A 25,234-nucleotide genomic window follows, 5' to 3' on the forward strand; every position below is an offset into this window, starting at 1 on the left:
GAGAATACTTGATAATTATCATCATGATAATGATGAAGTGACGTCAATGACATTCCAAATATATTACCAACATTGTCATTGTGGGAAATTAGAAAAGCAAAATTACAGTAACATTTTTGACACAATTGTGGTTTTGTTTACACTTTGACACTTGTTACATGTAGGTCACATCAACACACGTGTGACTTATACATACACATGTGACACATTTTAATTAATGTTGACAAATAATTTGTGAGGAAAAGAGTGAAAAAACAGGCGCTACTTAGTGGATGAATTCAGTGTAAAATCAATGAGAAAAAGTGGTACAGATAGGATTAATAATCCAACCCCTTGCTCAAACCTCACTGGTGGGACCTGTGTCACGGGTTCCAAGGGTTAAGTATTGCTCAAAACATCCAGGGGGAGCATGTGGGGAGATAAGAGAACAATATATACATATAAGTGCAGACGTCAAGTATTGTATGGATATAGAAGCAATGTCTTGGCTCGTATGGTTAATCTACTCACAGGAGCAAGGTGATAATCTGAGCAGTTGGCAAATTGGGTTGCCACCCTTGAAGATATCTATGAGCTGTACCCCCCTAGCGATTCTCCGTCGGCAGTATGTGTATAGAGAGAGGGAGAAAACTACATAGTGCGATCAAAATGATATTTTATGTATGAAAAAACACAATAAAAATGCGCACTTATAATTTGCACAAAGGTTAAAAGCATGTATCACAATATGTGAATGGAGGATCTCCCGAAACAGCTCACCGCCTCCTACAGGTCAGTCTGCTGGCTTCCACAGCTCTGCGTCCTGGACCGGAGCTTCCTTCTGCGCGCCCGTCTGCAAGATGTGACGTCACTGCATTCAGAGCTGGTTCTACGGATCGTCTCCAAGACCAAAATTGGTCCACTGGTAAACTCTACGCGTTTCGCCTCAGCTACCAAACTGTTTTTCGGCTTCGTCAGGAGTATGATCTGTGTTCTATTGGTGGCTATTTATACATCTTTTTTCAATTAAAAAACGGCTTAATTAATTAGCCCAGATTGCACTGGGGAGTCATTATTGGAATCAAATAGGAATATAATAATGTAGTAAACTTGGGTACATACATAACATTGGAACATGGGGAAATAGCACTCAATTGATTACATACAATGTGTTTGACAATATTGAATACATATCAATAACAATTCAACCCTTAGTGGGTTTTATGACATGTCACCAGGAAATTGCTCATAATTACTGATGTTTAGCAATGCAAGCATGACGAATGTACAATGCATAATATAGATAAAAAAGTAAAAAACCCATAATTTAAATGGGAGGGAAAATAAGGATTTATACTACAATAGATGCTAATGCTGGCCCTATTAGATTAAGGGAATTAATGACAGGTTAATACGTTCATGAGCTCTATTGGTAATAGACAGAAGTGATGGCATACCATTTTATCTACATTTTTCTAATTGGAGGTCAAAAAAGAGACTAATGAGGTTTTTACAAAAGATGTCATGGTTCATCAAAAAATGGCAAAAAAGTTCTTAGGCACTTCATGCCACATTGAAGGATACTTAACTCATATTCTTAATCAGTAATTATGAGCAATTTCCTGGTGACATGTCATAAAACCCACTAAGGGTTGAATTGTTATTGATATGTATTCAATATTGTCAAACACATTGTATGTAATCAATTGAGTGCTATTTCCCCATGTTCCAATGTTATGTATGTACCCAAGTTTACTACATTATTATATTCCTATTTGATTCCAATAATGACTCCCCAGTGCAATCTGGGCTAATTAATTTAAGCCGTTTTTTAATTGAAAAAAGATGTATAAATAGCCACCAATAGAACACAGATCATACTCCTGACGAAGCCGAGAAACAGTTTGGTAGCTGAGGCGAAATGCGTAGAGTTTACCAGTGGACCAATTTTGGTCTTGGAGACGATCCGTAGAACCAGCTCTGAATGCAGTGACGTCACATCTTGCAGACGGGCGCGCAGAAGGAAGCTCCGGTCCAGGACGCAGAGCTGTGGAAGCCAGCAGACTGACCTGTGGGAGGCGGTGAGCTGTTTCGGGAGATCCTCCATTCACATATTGTGATACATGCTTTTAACCTTTGTGCAAATTGTAAGTGCGCATTTTTATTGTGTTTTTTCATACATAAAATATCATTTTGATCGCACTATGTAGTTTTCTCCCTCTCTCTATACACATACTGCCGACGGAGAATCGCTAGGGGGGTACAGCTCATAGATATCTTCAAGAGTGGCAACCCAATTTGCCAACTGCTCAGATTATCACCTTGCTCCTGTGAGTAGATTAACCATACGAGCCAAGACATTGCTTCTATATCCATACAATACTTGACGTCTGCACTTATATGTATATATTGTTCTCTTATCTCCCCACATGCTCCCCCTGGATGTTTTGAGACAAATAATTTGTAGCATTAATAATCACCTTCTTTGCTAAATATAAGATGTACCACGCATTGTTGTGATTACAGGCATTCATGCATGGAGTGTTATGATCAGTCAATTGCATCCGTGATGAATGAGCTCCCGTAAGTAAACAAATAAGTACAGTTATCCCCTTCTCTCCAAACACCTCTATATTACATTAATGGAATTTATAAGGGAACATACTTTAAATGTGATGAAATGGGAGTAATCATTTTCTAATACAATGCACATGAAACCTCAATAGTAGCAAAATGCATGTACATGATACATAAAGTACATATATGTAACATTTTTCTTTGAACCAATATGTTGGGTTTTTACTTCAAATAATTATACGAATATTGAGGTAGGCACATCTTATGCCAGATGTCAGCAAATATACATACCATGAACAGTCATACTGGAGATATACCTATAATGCAAAGGAACAATATATAAATTGCAAACATTGACATGCCATCTTCAGTACCGTAAGCAACACAGCAAAGTGTGTATTTGGTGTTAAATGTGCAACACCATGTATATTTAATCACATTCAAAATGTAAAGCAGCCTGGTGTACACATCATATGGATGTACATGTTACACTGCACCAATAACATTGTATGTAAGCATACTGCAAGAATGAATGACTATGCCCATACTATGTGTATTGTGTTAGCATAAGGAACAACACAATGCTAAAATATTACTGCTTTGTTACCCCAGTTGTATTCACATACACACAACTAATGTACAATTGAAGAGGGATTATATAACCTGTGCAACAATAACATACCGCTGCCACATCCCTTTGTGCACACAGCAGAGAAAAGAAAGGTGTGAAACCCATATTCATCTGTGTCCTAACAGAAGGTTATATAAAGAAACATTATTGTTAATATAACATAATTAATCTATAAAAGTAGTACTAGGAACATATATGTTTTTACTTACAAGAAAAAAAGGAATTGATGAGATTCTGGCGTGTCTGGCCACCACTGGCTGTTTGTTCATTTTCAGCAGCTACATGGGTTGGATGCTCGTCTACCAAAGGCTCAGCTAGGTCTGATTGTACATTGTGCCTGAGTGCAACATTGTGCAAAATGCAACAGGCAAGGATAATATCAGACACTTTTTGAGGCTTGTATAGAAGAGCCCCACCAGTTCTGTCCAGACACCTAAATCTGGTCTTGAGTAGGCCAAATGTCCTCTCTATAACAGATCTTGTAGAGATATGGGCTGCATTGTACCTCTCCTCTGCTTCAGTTTGAGGGTTTAGCACCGGAGTCAAGAGCCACGGCCTAATTCCGTATCCTGAGTCACCTATAATGAATGGAGCACACATAAGCTTACATTAGTGATAAGATTCTACAATGCCAACATTCCTAAAGAAAAATGTGTTTTGTGTTAGAACATCTAAATCTGTACTCACCCAGCAGCCAACCATGTTCAAAATGTCCCTCTTCGAACGCATGGAAGACTGAAGAGTTCCTCAGGATAGAGGAATCGTGACTGGAACCAGGGAATTTGGGTACCACATGCATTATCCTCATCGTGGCATCACATACCACCTGTACATTGAGTGAATGGTAGTGCTTACGATTGCAGTAAACATGCTCACTCTGACTAGGTGCAATCAAAGCAACATGTGTGCAATCGATTGCACCCAGCACACATGGTATCCCTGCTATATTATAAAAGCTAGTCCTGACTTCCAGCCACTCTGTCGCCTCTGTAGGAAAATGAATATAATTCCTAGCGCGTCTATTGAGTGCATAGAGAAACTGGGTAAAGGCCCGCGAGAATGTAGATTGCGAGACCCCGCCCACTATGCCCACAGTTGTCTGGAATGACGCGGAAGCAAGATAATGTAATGAGCACAGCATTTTAACAAGCCCAGGGACTGCACGACCTCTGGCTGTCAAAAAATCTAAATCTCCCCTTATCTCCTCATAAAGAGATAAGATTGCTGCTGAACTCAAACGATAGCGACTTACTATCTCCTCCTCACTCATCCCATCTAACAGGGTTCTCTCCCTGTACACACGCGGACGAGGCACAACTTGTCTCCTCTGTCTTCTCCTCTGATCTCCTGTCCCTCTACCTCTCCCTCGGCCTGTCCCTCTCCCTGTCCCTGTTGTATCCGCGTGCCTGTCCCTGTCACTGTCCCTGCCTCTGTCCCTCCCTTGCCCTATGTCATTCTCTTGATCAGCAAGCATGTCATGGAAAAGAATGTTCCTCCGTCTCCTAAACAATCGCAACATTTTGAAATAAGTAGCTGTGAATGAGCAGGTAATGGGCGTCCTTTAAATAGGTATGTGATGATGTCAGGTGACATAGTAAAATGCAAGGTGTTACATTAACATATTAAAGTACTTCTGTCCCAAGCTGTCTGCACTTCATCTTAGAAGTATTTGTTCTGTGTATTCTGCAGGGAATCATGATATTTGACAATGATGTCACGTGAAGCTTTGTACAAACATTGCTTTAAAAAACTTAATTTAATGTGCAATGCATGTAACACTTCTGAACGCAACAGTCAGTCATGTAATTAGACAAAAAGCCTGAGATTGACGTGGAAAATGTTTGCTGCAACATGTGTAATTAGCCATGTTATTGTCACATGTTGACAACAATGAATTGTCGTGTGCATATGCATGCATTTCTGTAATGAGGATAGTTGCTATAGAATCAGTTTGAAAGGTGTCACAATGATTAATTACTGTACATGTGTGTAGACGTTAGGTTGAAGTGCTTGTAATGCAACGTTTACAATGTAAACATGCAATGTGATTGAGTGTCCAATAAGTGACGTCATGAAAAAGGGAGGACCCAAAACTACATGTAAACATGAGAAGAAATATGTACATGAAGGTTTCAAGATGCGTTACACATTACAAGCATTGTGTAATGTAAAGCAACATGAATATACGGTGTATGTGTTAGATGTGTGACATGTGTAACATCATATAAATAATTGTCGCTCAGTTCAGTAAAATGTGTGATATGATGTGAGGTTCTCCTTTAAGAGTTAAGTATAGGATTTTCCCTTGACACATCATCACATGATGAGTAATGTGACACGCAAATGATGAAAACATCTAAAAGTACAATGTTATGCAAATAATACACGTCAGCTGTGACACAATGCAGGGAATGCCCCCCACACTGTAATGCAAATCACCTTTGTATTGTGAGCAATGAAACGTAAACAGTACTATACTGTTATACGTCCCCGCTCCATTGACTCCATTGATGTACAGAAGATTTTTTTTTCTAAGTGCCGTTCCGGCAGCCTTAGCGATCGATCTCCCCTCCAACTTGCCAACTTTAGTTGGCGGGAGAAATTGGCCATAACATCTCAATTTCCTAGTGCCGATCAGCCCCGATAAGCTGATTTTGGTACTTGAATCCAGCCGATTTAAAAAAGTGGTGATCAGTGCCGAAAACAGGCTTATCGGCAGCCGACTGGCCATAACAAAATTATCGGCTACGAAACCTGCCGAAATCAAGCACTTATCGGCGCTTACTGAATCTCAAACCCAATTTTGGCTATAAAATGCCGAAAAAATCCTTATCAACGCTTACTGCATGAGGCCCTAGATGTTCAAGACCGGATTGAGAGACCATTGCTAATGGCCTGGGAGATAAGGATATCATCCCTTAAAGTGGCCCAGAATTGACTGGAGTGGTGCAGAAGAGCGGGCGATGTGGTAACATGTCCCTAACATGTTATGCTTTTACCTATTTACCTATATGCTATTACCTATTTATCTTGATGTATGTGCGATACTTACCAGCTGAAATATTTTCACATTATATCTAAATAATACACCATGAGGTTTTTGCACTGTTTTTTCTTTTGTTTTTTTCATGAGGTTAGCACAGGATAACATCAGGGAGACTCAGTCCAAGCAGAAGACTTTGTATGACCAGCATGCCCGTAGCAGGTATTTCATCCCTGGGCAGCAAGTGCTTGTTCTGAAGCCCATTCGGCAGAACAAATTGATGACTGCCTGGGCTGGTCTTTATACAGTACTTCGGCGGATGAATGAGTGCAACTATGTGTGATGGTGAGGGGGTAACAAGGCTCACTAATAGAGGTTCATCCCATTTTGGTTACCTCTGATCCATGTATTGGGGTTCGGGAGTGTCAGCTCTTAAGCCCAGTGATTGTACATGCATTCTGTAACATTATGCAACAATAAAGAATATATGTGTTTTTCCCTATTCAGGAGAGCCAGCAAGCAGAGATTGCTGGGCTATGAGTTTCAAGGGGGGGGGTTTGCAGAGAAAGTGTTGTCAGAATGTGTCTAGGTTATTGGGTCACAAATTGCTGGATACCCCAAAAATGTGCCCAGAATCAGGTCGGATTCCCGGATACATATACAGTAGGCACATTGTCCTGCAAAATCTCCTCTTGAAAACGCTTGCTGACTCATCGCAAGTATTCCCTGCTACCGCACAGACAAGAAAGGTAAATGGGGCATAGGTAAGTGAGGTGTCCCTGGAACGGTCAAGGCTTCCCTAGGTTAAGGGGGATACCCAGTTAATGCCCAGGTCACCCAGAACCTGGTATAGGGGTTCTTGGGGTGCTCCAACCATAGATAAGGTTGTGAAGAGTTTTAAAAGCTAAGTCTAGTTTATAGTGTTTGGGGAATATGGCTAGTAAAAAATAAAGTGCAGCTTCTTTTTCCATTCCCTATAACCAGAAGACTTAGGAAAGAAAGTGTATATTTTATTAAACAGTGTGTTTTAAAGTACATATATGCTTGTGCACGTTATTATGAGCTGGGTCTTTCCCAACCGATGTTCTGAGTGAGTCACTGGGCTACCAACTTGGTGCCAGAAGTCTACTCAGACATAGGACATAAAATGCAACACAGGATGTCAAAGGTGTGAAGAACATTTGGACAGGAGGTTTAGGCTTGAGTATCCACGTCCTGGAATGCATGGAAGTCCTCACGACTACCATTTGCCCCACCAGACATTAATTTAAAACTTTGCTCATTGAATGTTAAAGCACTAAATAGTAAGAAAAAAAAACAGAAGGAAAAGATTTAAACCAGCAAATGTTGGATATTGTTTTCACATAGGAGACTCATTTTGTATGAAAGATACAGGCATCGACTTTCAATTGGTACAATGTTATTAGCCTTAATGATCTTTTTTCTGCACCAAGAGAAACATGAAGCAGCAAGAGAAGTACAGTATAATCACTAGTATTCAGAAACTTGACAGTACAACACTCAAGATTCAAATAATAAAGAAATTTTGGAAATTGGTAAATATAGTTGTATTCAATGTACTTAGAAATTACATATTCAATACATTATGTTGTAATATTCTTACCACTTGTTTTTCCTTATATCCTATAAAATAGCAGGTCACTGATTTTTTAAAACAAAGACACAACAAGTATTTATGTTTTTATGTATTTTTGTATGCCTTTACTCATTAACTAGTAAATAATGAAAGAATTGTTTACTTTAGATACCATTATTTTTTTTATAACATAATTTAAATTACAAAAATGAGGCTTAATTTTCCATTTAAATCCATCCAGATTCTGCTTCTTGAAAAACATTTATAACCCTGAAATCTGGGGAATAATTTCAATTAGATTCTGAACTTGAATGTTCTTCTTCCCTATTCATTGTGTTCCAAATGTACCAACAGAGCTTTAATGTAAGACGAGAGATTTTAAATGACTTTTAAATCAAGGACACTTTAATTTAGAGCTACCTCAATTATCTAATTTTCTCCTTTCAATTGTTTCTTCTTCAATGAAGAACAGTAACCACTTTAATGAATCAATTTTCCAAACAGCATCCACAACAAATGTAACAATGCAATGTCGGAGAGTCATTTAAGCTTACATGCTTCTTTTTCCACCAAAAAGAACACACCAAATGCTTTTGTGAAAATGACTGAACATTAAAACATATTCTGAAATTCCATAATGACAACTATTTATGGCAATTAGTGTCAAAGGGCCAGAAGAAAGGTAAAAATATATTGTATATTTATTTCTGATGATGTACACAAATGACCCATCTACAGTACTTAAAGAGCAAAAAATAAGTCATTTAGTTCTCAATTAAATAGTCATTCCATGACATTAGTGAATGTCAATAATTCTAAATGTGTTTCTATTATTTTCAAACAGTATAATCCTCCTTTATCTTCATTTATGTTTTCTCCAACAATGAATCGTCACAAGAACAATTACAGTATAAAAGAAAAGTAGGGATTAAAAGAATCAGTGGAAGAGAGGTCAAACATATTACAAATTTACTGTACAGTGCCACGAGCATTTAAAGAAATCCATCTATGTTTAATGATCAGTGTCAATATTCGGGGTATATGCACCAACAACAGTGGAATATTGTCTCCCCACCACTTTTGGATGAAAAGTCATGAGGTGCCCATTTCTGCTTATACTAAACTAAAGTTGGTTTATGAGGTATTTCTTAACGACAGAGCAAAGTCATTAAAGCATGCATTCTTCTTCTTGTTTTACTGTCTGCCTCCTCTTTTCACTAGCTGTTCTTCTGCTGTTCAGTGATTCTCACAAGGCAGCAACATCAGAATCTCAGGAAGATTCTTCCAGTTCAGATGTACATGGTAAGTGAAGGAAAAGCATTGAGAACGTCAACAGGCTTTTAGAGTCAGATCTCAGGTGATAAGTGTTGCTGTGGTAGGTGTCAGGATATTGTTCAGATTGGCTGGTAGCTTGCCCAGAAAGTATTTGAAGGCAAGACAGCAAAACAGAATTTTGTGGCTACTATAGTATATGTGTCTTTTCAGGAGGAAAATAATTGCCAGCTGCTGTTCCCACCATGTCTTGGTGGGAACAGACTGGCTGGTTGGGTCATAGACATTTTCCAGCACAGGGAGTTCTTGCTTCAAAGCACTAATAATGTTGGTAGTTAAGGGAGATACATTTACTTGCTCAAGGTCAAAGGGAGAGCTGAAACAGGGATTCAAACTGACGCCAACATGTTCAAAAGAGGTGTTTTCCCCACTATCTGCACTGTAAGCCTATGTCCATGTATAATTTTCTTTAATAAAATCCTGTTCATTCGGGGTGGGGAAATTAATCTTGATATTTGAGTGTGACAATAGGGGGTAACCAGGCTCCCAAATAAAGGTTAAGGCCATTTTGGTTACCCTTGACCCATATATAAGGGTTCAACAGAGTTAGCTCTTGGACCCAGTAAAAGTGTACTGTTTTCCCATGCTGTATGAATAAAAGTATTTTTTGTGTTTTAACCTTTCCAGGCATGTCAGCGAGCAGGTATTGCTAGGGGATGAGTTTCAAGGGGGATTATGCGGAGGAATTGTTGTCAGAATTTGCCTAGATTGTTGGGGTCCAGAGTTGTCGGTTCCCCTTAAAATGTACCCGGGAATCATGCCTAATTCCTGGATACATGTAGGCACATAGTCCTGCCAAAATATCTCCCCTTGAAAATGCAAGCGCGTCTCACCATTAAGGTACCCTGCTTCAGCATAGCCCAGAAAGTTGAATGGAGCTCAGGGATGAACAAGTGTCCCTGTAGCTGAGGGGATCCCAAAGATAAGGTTGTGGGGAGATTCTCAGAGTCTAGATTAAGACCCAGAAGACAGTGTACGGGGAATAAGGCTGATGGGAAAAAAGTAAATTTTTCTTATTCTATTCCACATACCCAGAGACTTAGGAAAATGTAAAAGTATTATAAAGTAATGTGCTTGGGACTTTCAGAACTGATACCCAAACAGACTGCCTGGGCTAACCCATAGACGCCGGTGAGTATGCTGTACATCAGAGTTTAAAATAGTCAATGGATGCCAGAGGTGTGAATGGCACTTGGGCAGCGGGCAGCTCAAGTACCTAGGTCCAAGGAATAATGGCAATCATCCAGGCTGACATTTGCTCTTCCAGACCTAGTGAGGCCTGTCCCAGTTGATGGCATTGAGATAGCCAGGGACGGAGGTGGCAAACTTGCTTATGTCCCTTGGCAATTTCATATTTCCCGCTCTCCCGACTTTTCATACTGGCTTTGCTCTGATTGGCTTCTGGGAATGCTCCCACACGATGATTGGTTGCTGAGCATCATGAATGAAACTCAGAATACTATAAAGAATGTGTGAGCCAATGAGTTTTGAGATTGCCAGAAGTAAGAGCACGGGTGGGCTTTTCAAAGTTGCTCTTGCACGAATAGCAGAGCAACCGGCTTCGATTTCAAGCCAGAAAAGCTTGCCAGAGTCTAAGGGCCTCATGCAGTAAGCGTTGATAAGGGAATTATCGCCATTTTATAGGCAAAATTGGGTTTGAGATTCAGTAAGCGCCGATAAGTGCTTGATTTCGCCAGGTTTCGGAGCCGATTATTTTGTTATGGCCAGTCGGCTGCCGATAAGCCTGTTTTCGCCACTTATCGCCACTTTTTTAAATCGGCTGGATTCAACAAAAAAAAACAGCTTATCGGGCCTGATCGGCACTACGAAATTGAGATGTTATGGCCAATTTCTCCCGCCAACTAAAGTTGGCAGTTTGGAGGGGAGAACGATCGCTAAGGCTGCCGCAACGGCACATAGAAAAAAAAAACTTCTGTACATCAATGGAGTCAATGGAGCGGGGACGTATAACAGTATAGTACTGTTTACGTTTCATTGCTCACAATACAAACGTCATTTGCATTACAGTGTGGGGGCATTCCCTGCATTGTGTCACAGCTGACGTGTATTATTTGCATAACATTATACTTTTACATGTTTGCAGCATTTGCGGGTCACATTACTCATCATGTGATGATGTGCCAAGGGAAAATACTATACTCAACTCTTAAAGGAGAACCTCACATCATATGACACATTTTACTGAACTGAGCGACAATTGTTTAAATGATGTTACACATGTCACACATGTCACACATACACAGTATATTCATGTTCCTTTACATTACACAATGCTTGTAATGTTTCACGAATCTTTAAACGTACATGTACATCTAAATTCTCATGTTTACATCTACGTTTGGTCCTCCCTATTTTCATGACGTCACTTATTGGACGATCAATCACATTGCATGTTTACATTGTAACCGTTGCATTACAAGCACTTCAACCTAACTTATACACACATGTACAGTAATTCAGCATTGGGACACCTTGTTAACTCATTCTATACCAACTATCCTCCTTACAGAAATGCATGCATATGCACACGACTATTCATTGTTGGCAACATGTCACAATAACATGCCTAATTACACATGTTACACAAAACTTTTCCCACGTCAATCTCAGCCTTTTTGCCTAATTACATGACTGACTGTTGCGTTCACAAGTGTTACATGCATTGCACATGCAACTATTTATTTGCAAGCAATGTTTCTACAAAGGTTCACGTCACATCATTGCCAAATATCATCATTCCCTGCAGAATACACACAACAAATACTTATAACAAGAACTGCACACAGCTTGCCACAGAAGTACTTTATTATGTTAATGTAACACCTTGCATTTTACTATGTCACCTGACATCATCACATACCTATTTAAAGGACGCCCATTACCTGATCATTCACAGCTACTCATTTCAAAATGTTGAGATTGTTTAGGAGACGGAGGAACATTCTTTTCTATGACATGCTTGATGATGAAGACAATCATATAGGGCAAGGGAGGGACACACCGAGGGACAGTGACAGTGACAGGGACAGTCACGCGGATACGACAGAGACAGGGAGAGGGACAGGAGATCAGAGGAGAAGACAGAGGAGACAAGTTGTGCCTCGTCCGCGTCTGTACAGGGAGAGAACCCTGTTAGATGGGATGAGTGAGGAGGAGATTGTAAGTCGCTATCGTTTGAGTTCAGCAGCAATCTTAGCTCTTTATCAGGAGTTAAGGGGAGATTTAGATTTTTTCACAGCCAGAGGTCGTGCAGTCCCTGGGCTTGTTAAAATGCTGTGCTCATTACATTATCTTGCTTCCGCGTCATACCAGACAACTGTGGGCATAGTGGGCGGGGTCTCGCAATCTACATTCTCGCGGGCCTTGACCCAGTTTCTCTATGCACTCAATAGACGCGCTAGGAATTATATTCATTTTCCTACAGAGGCGACAGAGTGGCTGGAAGTCAGGACTGGCTTTTATAATATAGCAGGGATACCATGTGTGCTGGGTGCAATCGATTGCACACATGTTGCTTTGATTGCACCTAGTCAGAGTGAGCATGTGTACCGCAATCGTAAGCACTACCATTCACTCAATGTACAGGTGGTATGTGATGCGACGATGAGGATAATGCATGTGGTACCCAAATTCCCTGGTTCCAGTCACGATTCCTCTATCCTGAGGAACTCTTCAGTCTTCCATGCGTTCGAAGAGGGACATTTTGAACATGGTTGGCTGCTGGGTGAGTACACATTTACATGTTCTAACTCAAAACACACTTTTATTTAGGAATGTTGGCATTGTAGAATTTGATCACTAATGTCAGCTTATGTGTGCTCCATTCATTATAGGTGACTCAGGATTCGGAATTAGGCCGTGGCTCTTGACTCCAGTGCTAAACCCTCAAACTGAAGCAGAGGAGAGGTACAATGCAGCCCATATATCTACAAGATCTGTTATAGAGAGGACATTTGGCCTACTCAAGACCAGATTTAGGTGTCTGGACAGAACTGGTGGGGCTCTTCTATACAAGCCTCAAAAAGTGTCTGATATTATCCTTGCCTGTTGCATTTTGTACAATGTTGCACTCAGGCACAATGTACAATCAGACCTAGCTGAGCCTTTGGTAGACGAGCATCCCACCCATGTAGCTGCTGAAAATGAACAAACAGCCAGTGGTGGCCAGACACGCCAGAATCTCATCAATTCATTTTTTTCTTGTAAGTAAAAACATATATGTTCCAAGTTATACTTTGATAGTTACATTATGTTATCTTAACAATAATGTTTTTTTATATACCTTTCTGGTAGGACACAGATGAATATGGGTTGCACACCTTTCTTTTCTCTGCTGTGTGCACAAAGGGATGTGGCACCGGTATGTTATTGTTGCACAGGTTATATAATCCCTCTTCAATTGTACTTTAGTTGTGTGTATGTGAATACAACTGGGGTAACAAAGCACTAATATTTTAGCATTGTGTTGTTCCTTATGCTAACACAATACACATATTATGCCCATACTCATTCATGCTTCTAGTATGCTTACATACAATGTTATTGGTGCAGTGTAACATGTACATCCATATGATGTGTACACCAGCCTGATTTACATTTTGAATGTCATGAAATATACATGGTGTTGCACATTTAACACCAAATACACACTTTGCTGTGTTGTTTACGGTACTGAAGATGGCATGTCAATGTTTGCAATTTATATATTGTTCCTTTGCATTATAGGTATATCTCCAGTATGACTGATCATGGTATGTATATTTGCTGACATCTCTCATAAGATGTGCCTACCTCAATCTTCCTATAATTATTTGAAGTAAAAACCCTACAGATTGGTTTTAACACAAATGTAACATACATGTACATGTATCATGTATATGCATTTAGCTACTCTTGAGCTTTCATGTGCATTGTATTAGAAAATGATTACTCCCATTTCATCACATTTTATGTATGTTTCCTTATAAATTCCATTAATGTAAAATAGAGGTGTTTGGAGAAAAGGGGATAACTGTACTTATGTGTTTACTTACGGGAGATCATTCATCACGGATGAAATTGACTGATCATAAAACTCCATGCATGAATGCCTGCAATCACAACAATGCGTACTACATCTTATATTTAGCAATGTTGGTGTTTTGTAATGCTAGGAATTAATAGTCAACATTAATTTAAATTTGTGACATGTGTATGTATAAGTCACACGTGTGTGGATGTGTCCTACATGTACCAAGTGTTAAACTGTTAACAGAGAAGACAAATTTGTCGCTAATGTTACTGTCATTTAGCATTTATAATTTACCAATATGACAATGTTGGTAATATTTTTTGAATATAAATCACGTCACTTCATCATTATCATGATGATAATTATCAAGTATTTTCACAATTGTAACGTCAATCACGTGCACATTAACATAGACACACTTTGTAAGACAACTGTTTGTGTCTGTATCAATTTGTGTAGGATCCATGTATAACACCGACAAATGATAACACCAGCTTTATTATGGTAGCTTATATCATCATATTGACTATACTATGTATTTTTAGAACGTTTAATAAACACAGTAAACTATAGTTAGTTAGGTTAATGAAATATACACAGAAACGTACTTCATTACATGATGTTGATGTCATATTCAGAACTTCATGCATTGTAGGGGACCACAACATCTGGCCAATAACATTATTTGCTACAGTCCCAAACCATTTTATCAACATACCCATGTAACAAGAGATTTTTAACAATAAATGGCTAGTTGGTTGTAAGTGTCCTTTACATTGGGAGAAGGAGTGGCTCAGTGAGTAAAGACACACACTGGCACTGAGAGTTTGAAGCAGGGGAGTCTGGTTCAATTCCCGGTGTCGGCTCCTTGTGACCTTGGTCAAGTCACTTTATCTCCCTGTGCCTCAGGCGGCAAAAAATAAATTGTAAGTTCCACGGGCCAGGGACCTCAGCCTGAAAAATGTGTCTGTAAAGCGCTGTGTACAACTAGCAGCGCTATACATGAACATGCTCATATTATAATTATTATTATTATTATTATTATTATTGTTACATAGTTTCGACAGTCATACGTTCCATTACACAATAGAATACACAAATGTGTTAGCAGAGTGGGAATGGTTGTTATATATAAAACACACCATGCCATAAAATGATAGTAGTCATTAAAGAACACTCAATAAAAATTCATGAGGCACTATTTTGCAACATCATTATGTTAATTAAGTGCTTATGCAATATAGGCATAAGGGTATCACATTTTTTATTGTTTGTTAATAAGCGCTGCAAGCAATATAAAATTAGTTCCATATGTAGTATAGTAGTCGGTGACTCCTCCTCACAATCATCTCATATAAAGGTAGACTCTTCTGAAATCATACATTGATCCGATTGTATCTTCCCCGACATCTCTGAAATACAGCAAACACATGATGGTCAAATATGGCACCTTACTATATATGTATCCGTGACAACGCATTACACAGCTCTATATGATTGTGTACATACACACGTCACTCACTTATATGTTAGAAGTACAAGTGTACATCAGTATGTAATGTTTCTTTAAATTTGTAGCAGGCATAACTATGTATATGATGTGAACGTTGCCTGTATACTGAAAAATGTGCGCGCACATCTTAGTGTGCGCACGCACTTCACGCTTGGCTGCACTAACTGTTAGCGCATGCGCAAAACAAAGCGTACGTTGTGCGTTCAATACATCTTGAAAATACCATTAAACATAAAATCTTTATTTCAAATACAATGAATACGAAACTACATTCGTTCTAAACGAGTACATCTGTATTCTTTTTAAACAGACGTGTTTGGACAGAAAGGACGGCCGATAACACAATGCGCAAATGCAATACGTGTGACGTCATGTTAAACCAGCGTGAAACGCACGCTAACACTCCTCCCACTCAATTAACATTCAGCTAACGCCCAGTTGGCGCCTACAAACACTGAGCCGCACACATGACACACTGCAGTTACCGTTACTATAACAAAACATGACAGCCAATAGGCTTTGAGGAGCGCACGTCGCTTGGGGGCGGGACTTACATCCGTAATCCTTTTTAAGGACGCCTTGGCCCATGACAAGGGTCCCACGTCATACGTGGTGGACCCGCTTTTAAATGTTGCATGATAACAAAACAGGTATGTGTTAGAGTTATGTTAAAATGTTGCTAATATGGTTAAAGGGATAGGAAAGTACGTATATTTATTCCGTCAGCAATGTGTACTACTCTTTCAGGTTATACTATATTGTATTCGGCAACAATTTCTTTGTGATCGCTACATGTTATGCAGTCTGCAATGTTACGCTGTATCCACGCATTGAAAGGGAAAATGGTGGTTAAAAAAATAAATAAAAAAAAAACATTTAAACGCACAGTCAACGCATAACGGTTGTTATATTTACCATTCTTCTAGAATTAACTGTTCGTCTGGCTGCAACTGGTCGCTCCAGAAATGCAAGGCATTTTCATCCACGCTTGACCCACCCGCTGAATCCAGTATGACACACATCTCCTCCATGAAGCGCTCATAGGAATCGCCACTGCTTTCTTCAAACAATTGGTCGGGAGGTAGGTTCATTTCTTCTGGTTCCCATTCCAATGCATTTTCAGCTGAAAGGCTTGGTACATAATCATAGTAGTTTTGTTGTTGTACAATGTGGGTTTCAGGAATGGAGGGTGCAGATATTGCAGCAGGTATCGATTCACACGGAACAGTAGTAGCGGATCCATTGCTATTGGCATTAGGAATAAATATGCCTTTCACAACAATATATGTGCCCTCTTTCAGGGTAAAATGCTTTTCCTTTGCAATTTTCCAGAAACCATAGGTGTGTTCTAGCTTATCCTGCACACGTTCAAAAAAGTCATTAGTTAATAAAGTGAATCTTATTGAGGAATTAAAATTCCGCGCATGCCTACGGTCTTGGTAATAAGGATATTTAGCTCGAATCAAATCATAGATTTGGCGTGTGCTTGCTTTGTGTCCGCGACTGTTTAAAATTGCTTCTGAAACCATGTACTTATAACCCAAGAGGGGATTCATATTGTTAACGAATTCATCAGCCATGTCAGAGTAGCACAAAAGATGTGTGCAGTTCTGTCTTCTTTGCTCATCAAAATGATTCTGCTCAATGGCTAACAAATTCCTGTGTTTCGTTTTCAAGGTCAACAAAAGTAACTACTTTTACTCCTTATTTCAAACGCCAATTGGATGTGTCCTTTTAATTGGTTTAAGTTTTGTGGTTAGTGATAGGCGAATGTGGGAAAAACATGTATCATTTTTTTATCTCGTTTGTGAAAACATTCCTACACTTATTTCAGTAACATTGAGTTTTCTATAAAAATAACAAAGAGCACTGTGTGAAAATAGTGCTTAGACAGCCATATCAATAAATACACACACCTGCAAAATGAAATGTTTCTTTCCCACATACATTTCTGTGTGTATTTGAAATTCTGGTTAACTACCTGTCTGCATGAGTTTAAATACGTGTGTATCTATATATATATAAATATATCTCTCTCATAAAAATATATATATATATATATAAAGTGTATATTGTACTATATGTATAGTGTGTGTGTGTGTGTGTGTGTGTGTATATATATATATATATATATATATATATATATATATATATATATATATGTATATATGTATATGTATATGTATATGTATATGTATATGTATATGTATATGTATATGTATATATATATATATATATATATATATAGTATATATTTTTTTATTTTTTTATATTGCAGGAGTACACACAACATATTGATGGCAGTAAGTAGGCCTTGTATGAAACCTATTTAAATGGTGATAAACATGAGTGAATTAAGTAATAAACATTTGTTTGCACTCAATAATGTTAGAGGCTCACACTTAGTATAGTTGTCAAACATTAGGCCTGTATTATTAAAATAGTGTGTTTTCACAAGGAAGCATGAAGTGTATGTTTTTTGTAAATACATCTATACCAGTTTAGATAGTACTATATATACACACACACACACACACACACACAGTGTGTGTGTGTGTGTGTGTGTGTGTGCATATATCAATACATACTACATATATATTAGTATCAATTCAGAGATGTTCTTGAAACAAGAACACATAAATGATTAAAGGACAACATTACAATGGCCACCAAAGGTAAGTAATATTTAACACAAAATCCTGCTGTACACTTACAAGAAAGATGTTTGCAGTTAAATAGGTGCTTTTATAATTGCATGAAAATAATATGCACATGCAATGATTACATCAATTAACACACCCAAATGCAATGTTTTGCTGCAAAGTAAATGGCAGCTTCTCTAAACTTAGCAACTGGCTCCTGGTGGACCATTACTGAACAGACGATTAAAACATAAATATTTATAACACTATTCATTAATTAGGAGTGTTAACATTTCCAAAACTTCACGTGTACAAGAACATACTTGAAAGTTTGGAAACAACACAGTCTTCAGCATACATACAATAGTAATTAGATAATCTGAAGTCAACAAAACAAGGCCAAAGACATATTTTCTGAATTATAACATTTATTTTTTTTTGTTCCTTTTGCGAGCGAGTAACAGGCCTGCTTGTTGTCTCTTGAATTTTCCTTTTTCTTTTGCCACCAACTTTAGGCACAACAGAGCCACTTTGAGTGGCCTCTGGCACTTCACGGGCAGGGCTTGTGGCCAGTGACTGTTCACCTACGGGGCTTGTGGCCAGTGACTCACCTACAGGGCTTGTGGCCAGTGACTCACCTACAGGGCTTGTGGCCAGTGACTCACCTACAGGGCTTTTGGGCAGTGATTCACCTACAGGGCTTTTGGGCAGCGATTCACCTACAGGGCTTTTGGGCAGCGATTCACCTACAGGGCTTTTGGGCAGCGATTCACCTACAGGGCTTTTGGGCAGCGATTCACCTACAGGGCTTTTGGGCAGCGATTTACCTACAGGGCTTTTGGCCAGTGACTCACCTACAGGGCTTTTGGGTAGTGACTGTTCACGGACAGGGCTTGTGCCCACTGACACATGTGAGCAAGTTGGTAGACACTGCACAAGTGATGGTTGGTCTGTTTCATGTGTGTCTTGTTTTGTTTTTGTCGCCTCCTTTGTAGGTGTCTGCTGCTGAATTTGTACAGATGGCAGCGGTAGGATGTCATCAGGAACCTGCACAGCAATGTCTGCTACTTGACCGGTAACATTTGGGCCTGGTGAATGAATATCAGATGAATGTGGTGAAAACTGACCTGCATGAACAGATCCTGGCTGGGAGGTGTTGAATTGTGGTACATTAGTCATTCTCCAGTAATTAGCTTGTGTTTGCTGAACAACTAATGCTTCGAATGAGGTGTTGATTTTTTGCAACTGTTTAGGCACTTCAATGAAGACTCTGTGGAGATGTGCCAATTGTGAAACTGTTTCTTCCTGCAGTGCAATCATCCTTTCCAGCACTGTCATCAGGTCAGAATGGCGACGATTTTCTGCTTCCACAATTTTTCCCTCAGAAGCTACAATTGCATCATATGTGGTATTTGCTGGACGTTTTGGCGGTAAAACAGTTTCAATTGGAACCTCTTCATGGTCACTTGCTTGTATTTGTGTGTCTATGGCGGCGGCGGCGGCATCATCATCATCATCATCATCATCATCAAAATCCTCTTCATCATGTTCTACAAATAAATGTACACATTATTAAATGGCATGTTAATCTCTGCTGTGTTACTATGTAATTGTACTGTGTCATAAGTAACAACTAACATGTTTCCATACGTTTTATAACCTCACATTAAAAACTACCTTGACTTAAGAATAATGTTTGGACTCAGTATGAAATATGAGTGAATGAAAACTTGCTGTAAACTCACAACTCCTACATGATAGTTAACATCACTAACACAATACATGTTGCCTTACACTTCATTTTCACATACACTAAGTAATCGTATTTAAAGTACATGTTCAAAACAATTAATGAACATGACAACATAACATATAGAAGAGCACATATTATATGGCCACCAACTGATACACTCACCTTCTAGGTGTGTTGAGCTGGCTGACCCAGGTGAAGACACTTGTTCCCTCTCAGGTGACACATGTCCTTCAGGGGCAACTATATATAACAATAACATAAGTTTTACATATACATGTGTAAATATTGAACAAACAGTTATTGTATGTTCTGTATTTATGAGTACCTAACAGCATCATTTCCTTAACCCAAAATGTGTGTGTGAAAGTGAACATAAATAGTTGTAATAACAATGTACATGCCTGTGTACTTAGAACTTTTGAGTTCCCTAACATAAAACATACTATGTTTCTGCAGTAATGCGTGAGGATAAATAGATAAAATTTGTACATAAAAATCATATGTTGTGTAGTGATATCAGTATCATAATGTACATAACTATCATGAGATGACCATTCACAATGGTTATCATGAAGGTGGTCATATTGCAAAAAGTGTTGTTTTTGGTAGAGGATATGTGTGGTACATTAATATAAGATGTGGCACACCTGAATGTGGCTGTGACTCAACAAGACAACACATGCTGTGTGTGATAATGTGTCGTTGATAGTAGTTCAACTATAGATATGAGTGAACTAATGTGTGACGTACGCTTTGATAAGTAATGAGTTGTTGGGGCATTTAGTAGCTAAAGTGAAGCTTTCAAATGAGTGTGATTAACTTCAGTTGTGCTAGTCAGGTTGTAAGAACGGTATTCCCTTCCCCAAAAAGCCTAATCAGCCACACCTTTCAATTACTTGAAACAGGTGAAAATGGTGTGAACTAAGTTGACCCTAAAATGAGGCTGTAATTAGTGTGTGTGCTGAACCCCACCCCCTCTGTTGAAGTGTATGCTGTGATGAGATATTAATTGCAGCTGCTTTAACACAATGGTAGATGAGCTAAATAGTCGTGTGCAGTTTTTAAGTTATGAAAACAATGACATAAAATATGATACGTGTGCCTCATTATGCTGTCTGTATATGACTTAAAGCAAAAATGGACCTTTTCATAAACAACTATAGATGTGTTAGTGCAAGTGATGTTTGTAGGCCGTTGCATGCAATATATTTGATGCATGCTTAAAATAGGCAGTAATGTCATGTTTGTCGGAGTAAAATAAATAAAATACACAATAATATTATACATATTTCTGTTCTGTACCTGTAGCTAGTAATAATTTCTCATTAACATGTGTTACACATGTGTACTACCCTGTTGTTCCCCATCTTCGCCCACCATCAATTGCTTCCACTGCCGCAATGCATTTTGGGAATTCACATGTAAATGAGCACGCAATGGCACGTGCTATATTAGTTACTGCTTTTAGTAGGACTACAACATATATGTCTATTTTGAGATATATATATATATACAGAATCAGACATATACATATATAGATGCAGGTATGCTTATATTGTGAAGACAGTATAAAAAGCAGTGTAACTATGCAAAATAACTGTAAGCAACGACACGCCTAGTACAGTAATATTTCTCACCTGGTGGAAATTGTGAGGGGTAAATTCCTATATCACGGTCACCAGGTAAGCCTTCCACGACAACGGGAAGTAATTTTGCCCGAAGCAGCTCCTCCAATTGACTTAATATGAGACATTGTGGTGTCGGCCCACCTCCAGTGCCAGTAGCATGCACGCGTTGGTGTTGTATTTTCTTTTTCAATTTGGACCTAATATCATCAAATCTCTTGTGACAATTCCGCTTGTCCCTCACATGATTCCCACACGCATTGACACCAATGACTATTGTGTCCCACATTTCTTTTCTGCTTGCTGAACTTGTCCGCCCTTGAAAAACATATAAAATATATGAGGTAAATGAATAATAATAGAAGCACCAGTTTCCTACACTGCTAGCTGTTCCAAGAGATAGCAAACATGCTGTTTTATGTGTAATATGTGAAGCACATGAGCATTCACTACTAAACCTATACATGTAAGCAAGGTTGCATTCATATTGTATGCAGTTATGGCAAATTGACCGCCTGTGTTTAGTTGTCCTTGTAAGGCATGATAAAAAACTGTGTTTCCAGACTAATTAACATAGAAAGATATTCTGAACCCATATTTGCATATGAACAAAACTCAGATGACCTAGGATCACATGTATTTGAATAATAAATGTAAAGGTACACTTACCTAGTAAATGTCCATATATACTGTCATAGTGCTCCAGAATGCCAGTGACAAGAGCTGTATTTTCCTGGTCATTGAAGCGAGGATTACGTGGCTTCTCCACACGTTTCTTCCGAGCAGGTTTAGGGTCAGAGCTTGGCTGGTGCTGACTGGACTCTCCTTCTTCAAATGGAAGAGCCTCCAAAAGCTGCCCACCAGCAAGCACGCCACCACCATCCACCCCATCAGCAACTGCGCCACCAGCAGCACTCACAGCACCAGCACTCCCACTCCTAGCACCAGCACTCCCACTCCTAGCACCAGCACTCCCACTCCCAGAACCAGCACTCCCACTCCTAGCACCAGCACTCCCACTCCCAGCACCAGCACTCCCACTCCCAGCAACAGCACTCCCACTCCCAGCAACAGCACTCCCACTCCCAGCAACAGCACTCCCACTCCCAGCAACAGCACTCCCACTCCCAGCAACAGCACTCCCACTCCCAGCAACAGCACTCCCACTCCCAGCAACACCACTCGGTGCACCAGCAACATCACTCCCCTGAACAGTACGTTCACTCCGACGCGTACTCGCACGAGTAGCACTCTCACTCCCACCAGCATCACTCTTCCCACGCTTTGCGGGCATACTTCCAGCACTCACAAAAAACAGACAACTAATGTACAGCCAATCACACGAAACACTTCCACATATAAAACAAGACAAAGATGTAAACAAAACAACAATGGACAAAGCTCACCCAATACACAACAAGTCTCTCCGTCAATATGCAAATGTTCAATCAGCCAGCTCTGTGCGTCTCTCTCTCTCTCACTCCCAACAACACAGAGAATGATTAGCAGTACACGTTGCCTTTAAATATGGCGCGCAATCCAATACATGCTTGTTTCGCCTGATTCAGCAAGATTTGTGATTGGGCAACCTATCAGCACCCCGCCACGCACGCCGATACACCTGTGTGTGATCGGATAATCATCGTGAGAGTGGGCGGATTTGTTTTCGGGTTTATTTTGAATGTATTCGGCACTTACTGCATACGGAGAGGAAAAATCGCCATTAACATGACTAATCGGTAAACTTGCCGATTTCACTTAATCGATGCTTACTGCATGAGGCCCTAAGTCCTGATTTTAGCAGCCAAGTTCTCAAAATTGAAAGTAGCAGACGCAGCTGGGATTTGTAGCTGATTAGAGTTCCATGTGATTTGGGATAACTCGTGGTCAAGAAAGTCCAAGTTCTCAGACGAGAAGGGGGCGGTGGGGTACGGAACTTCAGGAACGGAACAAGGAGATTCCGGGCTAAGTTCCAGTCAGGGTAAAACTTTTATTTAGAGTTCCCTGCACCTGGTTTTTGTCCCAGTCCCAAAGTAAGTGTGTTTTTTTGTCTGTATTTTGTGTTTCATTGTGTGTAAGTGAATTTGTGTGAATAAACTTCAATTTATTTAATTATCTTGTTTTGCTCAGTGAATAATCCTGGTTAAAAAGGTGTAAATTGCCTGGTCTCCCGTTACAGGTTTATTTACTGGTGGTAGCAGTGGGATCATTGTGCTTTATGTTATAAAATACTGTGGGGATTTATAGCATAAAGAGCAACTCATAGATTGCGAGCTCTCAAAATAAGTTGTGACTTACACACGTTACACAAAGCAGGAAAGCGCATGTTCTCTCTGTCACTTAAGTTTAGTGCCACCAGGAAAAGATGGGCAAGCAATCAGGTCGTTACTGAACCTGGGATCATCCACAAATTGTAACCCGGTGTCATGGATATGGACTGCCGACTGCCGGTCGGATTAAGACAATGCTGGAGGAGGATCTCGATAGACATGAAGAAGGCATAGATTCACCTGATGATACAGGGGCCACTAACCCCGCTAGAGTACAAGAGGATCATCCAGCCCTGAGGGAAGTGGGGGCAGAGGAGGAGGAGAGCGGGGATGAAGAGGAAACAGATGGAGAGCATGATCTGGGGAGTACAGCCATAGTAGACCCGGGGCTACCAGTCTCCCTGCTACAGGGTTTGCCTCTCCCCTCGCCACCTGGGGAGAGGGGGTCAACTTCAAGCAGAGGCTGCAGCTGATTGTGGTTTCTCAAGGTGTGCAGCCCTCAAGACCCCGGCAGAACCCTGACCAACCTCCCCTGCCCAAGGTGTCACACTACAGCTTCAGTAAGTTTGTAAATGGCACGGACAAAATCAATGGATTCCTGAAAGTGTTTGAAGATCAATGTCTCTGTTTTCATGTGCCAGAACATGACTGGGTTTTGCGGTTGTCGCCGCTATTGACTGTGATAGCCCTGGAGACCTTCCAGGCAATCCCGTCAATGGACAGCAATGACTAATGACATGTGAAGTCTTTATTACTGATCCAGTATGCCCAAACTCCAGAGGCATACCATGGCATGTTCCAGTCTGGGGAAAAGACCGTCTGGGAAACATACATGTGTACATGTGTACATTGATTCAAGACTTATCCTGCATGGCACTCAGTGGGTGGAGGGATGTGATGCCACGAAGTACCACAGTTTACTGGACTTGATGTTCAAAGAACCATTTTACAGCTGTGCCCTCCTGAGGTGCGGGATTGGCTCTTTGACCGAAAGCCAGTCACTTTTCTGGATGCAGTATGAGTATATCACCAGTCGTGCCCTGTCCCACAAGAAAGGGTTTGCCCAGATTGGAGCCAACCTGTCTCAGGCAACCAACACTGCAACTGGGACCCACATAGTAAAGCGGGCAGCCTTCCTGATCATGCAGCAGAGGACTCAGATGGCGGATTCTACCCTTTCAGCGAGTTGCACAGGAGAATGGCCAGAGGGGCATCAGATTGCAACTGTCAGGTTTCACTGCAACAATGTCTGGAGGAAGTATTTACGACCAGTGTCTATCGGAGATCGCAAAACAGCAGA

The 25,234-nt window shown here is 39.9% G+C and overlaps 1 protein-coding gene across 1 annotated transcript; it reads right to left on the reverse strand.

Annotated features, from left to right (window-relative positions):
- Window positions 1–18,531: 18,531 nt before the first annotated feature.
- Window positions 18,532–23,990, reverse strand: LOC142501944 (uncharacterized). The gene is made up of 3 exons (XM_075612608.1): window positions 23,963–23,990; window positions 20,202–20,279; window positions 18,532–19,836 (listed from the first exon to the last, which is right to left on the reverse strand). The coding sequence occupies exons 1-3, from the start codon at window positions 23,988–23,990 to the stop codon at window positions 18,590–18,592; spliced, it is 1,353 nt and encodes a 450-aa protein (XP_075468723.1). The 3' UTR covers window positions 18,532–18,589.
- Between the last annotated feature and the right edge of the window lie 1,244 nt (window positions 23,991–25,234).

This window comes from Ascaphus truei, chromosome 1 (assembly GCF_040206685.1).
Source record: "Ascaphus truei isolate aAscTru1 chromosome 1, aAscTru1.hap1, whole genome shotgun sequence".
NCBI lineage: Eukaryota > Metazoa > Chordata > Amphibia > Anura > Ascaphidae > Ascaphus > Ascaphus truei.